At 36.9% G+C, this 6,000-nt stretch overlaps 1 protein-coding gene across 11 annotated transcripts in view; it reads left to right on the top strand.

Annotated features, from left to right (window-relative positions):
- RBFOX1 (RNA binding fox-1 homolog 1) overlaps positions 1-6,000 on the top strand; it is a 432,857-nt gene that overhangs the window by 333,553 nt on the left and 93,304 nt on the right. For all 11 annotated transcript variants that reach the window (XM_072120775.1, XM_072120779.1, XM_072120772.1 and 8 more), the window contains exon 7: positions 2,474-2,527. In XM_072120775.1, the coding sequence (XP_071976876.1) occupies positions 2,474-2,527 (54 nt within the window). The remainder of the gene's footprint in view (positions 1-2,473; positions 2,528-6,000) is intronic.

Genomic DNA, 6,000 nt, shown 5'->3' with positions numbered 1-6,000 from the left:
CTAGATACCTACAATCATCACCCAATTATTAAAAGTTGAATATACTGTAGTTACACATCCAAAAAAGTCCCATAATCACAAACAATGACTTGCACTGAAAATTTTGTGCAAAAAACTGATGCAAAAGACATGATTTATGATAAATTGCCATCAACTGGGGCTGATTTATTTAGACCAACGTTTTGTCCCAACCACTTAGTAGTTTGGGTGTCGTAGGATTGGCACAAATGTTGGCTATAGCTTGCACTTTTTTATGAAACAGGTCATAGTAAATTCAGGTGGCCAGGGAACACCTAGCATGACCCACTGTGTTTTCCGTTTCCCACAATTCCCATATTTTAAGAAGAAGGTCACAGAAACAGGTAATAATAAATTCATGAACCCCATCCTGGGCGTGTTTCCTTTTCCCACTTTTATAAAGTGGAAAGCAGCGTAAAAATCTACCAAAAAATGCTTAATTAGATTGGTTTGTTCCAGAGTCTGCAACTTTTGCATGTCAAAAAGCTAATATTCAAGGCAGGATGCATCATGCCCCCTCTCTATTTTTATTGCAACCACCAGGAAAGATCATACCTACATTGCCGCAATGTCGAAATGCATTGTCATATTTATGCATTATATTCTAATCGACGAAAAAATTACCAATCAGAACTTTGTGAAATGTTATCCAAGTGATTTCCTTTGTTAATTGTAATTGTTAAACTATTATAAGTCATAACATTCACATTAACAATACAAAACAGTGTTAAATATCAAGTTAAATCTAGCACAGACGGGGCATTATTAATACCGCATAAATATATAAGCATAGAAAAGAGCAGCGATTTCTCTAATGACCCGCCATTTGCAATGGCAAATGTCAAAGAATAATTGACATTTAATGCATGAAGACAAATACAGCCATTAACACCCACAACAAAGAACTTACCTCCATAACTGACAACATCGGGCTCCATGGCGGTTCTTTTACTAGGACAGTGACATTAGCTCTTCGCACACATGATTAACCCACACATTTATGAGCCAGCACATATCTCTCTGACAAGATAAAGTAAATTTTAATTGGTGTTATTTTCATCATGATGAATTAAGTCTTTCCTGCGTTAACTCTGAAAAAAAAAAGTTGGCTAATACAGCCATCAGAAAATGGAGTGGGAAGGAAATGAAATATGAAGGTACTTCTCATCTGTGTGCATCGACCTGAAGCTGAGAAGAAATTTCATGGGCAAATTGAAGACCCAATAGTGAAACTTGAAATGTGATATAGATCCTTAGACTTCTTGACAGAATTGTTTGAAGGATATGAAATCATTAAAATTACTCATCTCTGTGGCAGGATTCAATCACATTGCCGAAAGTTCTTAATTATAAAAATTCCCCAAAACATACAATGATTTGATTGAAATGTTGGCACAACTCAAGGTTCCTATTCTGGTGTTAAGAATAGAATCTTAACCATTTACCACCAATGCAAAGGAAATAAATCACTTTACATATAGAAATGTTTCAAAAAAGTATAGCAAAAGGAATAATTACATGAACATTTCAAGTGGTTTATTGATAAACTTTTACAAAATTTTACTTTTTTAAAGTTATTTTTATTTTACACATTTGGCTGTCCCTACGAAAGTCAATGGGGCTGATATATTAAAGTTGGCACTTTAGGCACCAGTTTTAATAACCCAGGCAGACAGTGCTTGATGAATCACAGTTATTAAGATACTCTTAATATTTCTTATATGGCTCCTGTATGCCAGAATTTAAATCTGTGCCAGACCCCAGCTAGTTTTGATTTAAGCCAATTTTCTGCCACCGGCTATAGTAATGTTGGCAAGCTATGAATCCCTGCCCTGGTCTTCCTTGTTCCCCAGACCAACGTGCCCACATTTTTAACAGTAGTACAAGTGGTGCAAAACCGGTGTTCAAGGCATAATGCATTGCCTCCAACGTCTATAGACGTCGTTAGGTTTGATGGACGCACCAGAACACTGGGTTCCTGCACATCTATATTACACAATCATGGACACCCTACATACTGTTGTATGGTGTTTAGGTGTAACAATATATTGTCCTCAATAGGCATAATATGTACTGGCACATGCTACAATTTTACACCAATGATTCAGTAATAAAGAGCCTCTGTACAGCCTGCCACCATATGAAAGTGACACAAATCTTGTGACATATTATTAAACCCTACTAGAAAGATCTATAGCATGGCTCTGAACATTAGCCATCACTCTGAATTCAATAGTCACACACATAGATGGTCTCCTAACTAAATCATATTGTGTGCCTTAACTGTATTGATCATTGCTTCCCCTTCCCACAATTATTACAATTTATTATAATTTACATTTTATTGAAGATGTTTGGTTGATTCGAAAGCTCCTGAAACAAGATTTAACCGATAGAATATGATTATATTTTATAAAAATTATATTGTACATTTATTTTATTTCTGCATTTATAGGGTGGAAGTTAAACCCAGTGGTCGGAGCAGTTTACAGTCCTGAATTCTATGCAGGTAAGCTTCAAAAAGAAATCTAACTTTATTAAAGAAAAAAAAACAAATTAGGCAATGTAATTGTATTCCATGTGATCTTTTTCTGTTCAGATAGCTAAATATGAGGTAAATCATTGGCAGGTGCCTAATCTATTGTACTCTTTATAATTTTATAGAACCACCTCAATGTGGTCTAGCAAATGGGATGACAAGTCTCTTGCATGGCAGAATTGGTACAGAATGGATTATAACTGGAATCCATTAAACACTTCTGAAGCTCTATTCAGATAAATGGGACAACATTTCTGCAACAAATCTGCCATGTGTGAATATACCCTATAGGTACAAACATTGTAGTGTAACAGCCTAAGGCAGTGGTGGTGGCCCTATGGCATTGGTGTCAAAGTTGGCACTCAGAGCCTTACCTTTGGGCACCCAGGACATCAACAAAGAGGATGCTGCATATCTTCATGAATTTCCAGACAGTCCAGGACCTGCTGAACTCTGTGCTATGCGACAGTGCTGCCTGGGAAGGTGTGGGCAGATTGGATTATCATTGTAGCACCGGCTACAGGCACGAACATTCTTCCTATTCAGTGGAACCTGAATTTGTCACTTCTTCTTTCTATAATATTGGTGTTCTCAGGATACTGATACAATTGAAAGCTACGACAGAGAAGGGAACAATAGGTTACTGCTTAAATTGACATGTTGGCACTTTGCAATAAATATATGGGTTTTATTTGTAGTTTGGGCACTAAAAGGTTTGCCATCACTGGGCTGTTAGCACTGGACTGTTAATGTCTGCACTTTGTTTATGGGCTTTTTATGGGGGAAATGTATCAATGTTCCACAAAGTACACCACTGGAGAGTTAGAAAAGACTAGTCTTCTGCTGCAAATCACTGATATATTGGGATTTGCAGCAGATTTTATCATATGTTCTGCACGAGCAGAACATGTGTGAAATGGGCATAAAACTATGGTTCAGATTTATCAAGCTGCCTGAAAGTCAGAATATTCTTAGTTGCCCATGGCAACCAATTACAGGTCAACTTTCATTTTACCAGTGCTCATGAATATTTTAAAGGGGTGCTGTGATTGGTTTCCATGGGCAACTAAGAATATTCTGACTTTCAGACAGCTTGATAAATCTGCCCCTGTGTGCACCATCTATTAGTTGGTCTATTGTCTAGCCAAAATATGGTGCATGTTCTTATTTTATCATAGGTCCCTCTCCCTTAGTCCTACCAGTTATGAAAGTGTCAAAAAACACATTTTGGACAGGGTTAGCCATAATTCTGGCACAGGTGGATTGATAAATTCCCCCTAGGTGTCTGTACTCTTATCTGAAAATATATTCTTCTTTTAACCCCAGAGGTGCAAGGATTATTTAGAACAATATAATCCAAATGGTTGTTCAATACTGTGTACTGTGAAATAATTTTAATTATTACAAGATCCAAGCATGTGACATGAAAAATCTACCATTGTGATGCAATTCACTGAAGTTTAACTTTGCCATCTATAGATGTAATACCATATGCTTAGAAAAAAAAACCATGTAAATATGGTTTTCTGAGCCGGAAAGTTTTGGATATCATTCAAGCATTGACAGTTTTTTCCTTGCCTTCTCTTAATATTGCTTGAAAGTCTTGAGAGCGCTGATCATTCTGCCAAATTCTGTATAATTTTTACATCTAGGCTCCAAGACTGATTAATGTGCGACACAATACCGAGCAGTTATGTTCTCGGAGCCAACATCTAAAATGAATATTTGATGCATATGAAGTGGTACTTTTTATTTAGTTCTTTATGTCTTAGGGCATATTCCAAGAATTGTCAAATGTCCCTAAGAGTCTAAAAGATATTGGTGTGATGTAGAGGGACAATTCTTGATGACTATCAGTGGGATTTGATAAAGGCATTAAACCTGGATTGACCCCTTTTGGCAAAATAGAAGTTATTTATAAAATGTAAGTGTAGAGATCATATCATTTCAGATGCAAGATCTATAATGCTGCATAACATTTAAATAAGCTTGGAAGTGGATTATGCATTTTCAGACCTTTAAGAATAGGCAAGAAAGAAGGATATCAATTTATGAGTGGTGAAATGATACCGCTCTTTCATTGTCTGTAATACGGCATTATTAAATGCTTAACAATGTAATACATTTGCTGGCAACTTGTTCTATTTAACCCTTGACAACCCTGGAGACTTTTTGCACTATATCCTATGCCAGTTTTCTACCACAGAGAGGGCCGTTTTTACCATTAAGCACATGAAGGCCTTCTCCTAGGATACCAGTTATATGGGGGCATCCTTATGAGCAATTTTTAATTGAAATGTTTAGTTTTATCATTGACCAGGTAGATGTCACAGACTGACAATGTGCAGGAGAAGCTCCGTAGGGAGTCATTTTATATTGGAGTGGGAACAAAGAATATAATGGCCTTTGAGAGTGAGGGCACATTGTTCTTTTGGGTACATTCACATGACAAGAGAATATATAGCCACACACTGGAGACATGGCTGAATTACGCTGTGCCCGGTCACAGTCCGGTGAGACAACCAGTGACCAGGCGCCATAGACATCAATGGGGACCAATGTGCGGCTGCAAATTGTGTGGCAACATATCGGTCCAATTACATCCATATTAATGAGCTTATAATGTGTGGGGCATATATATAGCAGTGGGAAATGAAAGTGTATACTGATAGGAAAACAGGCTAATAGTATATTGGAGTGAGGTACAAAGGGGTCTATAGGAATGGAATGACATCAATGGGATCACAACTGATAAATAGTGATGAAGATAATTGTCACATATTTATGGATCTTTAATTGGGTTGTGTCTTACCTAATAGCCTAGGGCAACGCCATCCCCTGTGTTGAAGGGGTGGGTCTTCAAATTGGCCAGTCTTTGAGGTATGGAAAAATGCAAGTTACTGTAAAACACATTTTTATACTTAATAGGGAACACAAAAATACATTATTTTTAAGAGGTAACTGTATTTAGTATGTGTAATATTAAAGAGGCCCCTGACAGAATTAATGCAGAAAAACGCATGCCCTTTCTGGTACCAAGGTAGCTTAAAAAAATACATGTAGTTCAGTAGCCTTTTGTAATGCATAGTTTCTTCTATGTTGAACTTACTGTGCATATTAGAGGAAACCACACAGTCTGGTACCACATGTGGAAAACATCTGAAAAATTAGTGGTGACCACTGACCAATGATAATAATCAGAAAAATTGGGGGAATCAGCGTATTCAGCTCCATGAAGAAACTGTACTCTGCACTTATTATAACAGTTATACAACATCCTCAATTAATCAGGTTTCTCAATTGCTCACAGCTTGCATAACCACTGCTTACTGAGGAATTATTTTAGACTTATCATAACAAGCAGCAACACAAACAACTCTTGTCACAGCAGTTACAATCTATAACTGAAAAGTACTGGAGACCAAATAAACTTTTCCAGTGTA

The sequence above is a fragment of the Engystomops pustulosus genome, chromosome 8, assembly GCF_040894005.1.
Source record: "Engystomops pustulosus chromosome 8, aEngPut4.maternal, whole genome shotgun sequence".
Taxonomy (NCBI): domain Eukaryota; kingdom Metazoa; phylum Chordata; class Amphibia; order Anura; family Leptodactylidae; genus Engystomops; species Engystomops pustulosus.
Note: the sequence above shows the minus strand (reverse complement) of the source record. Positions and strands in the feature narration are given on the sequence as shown.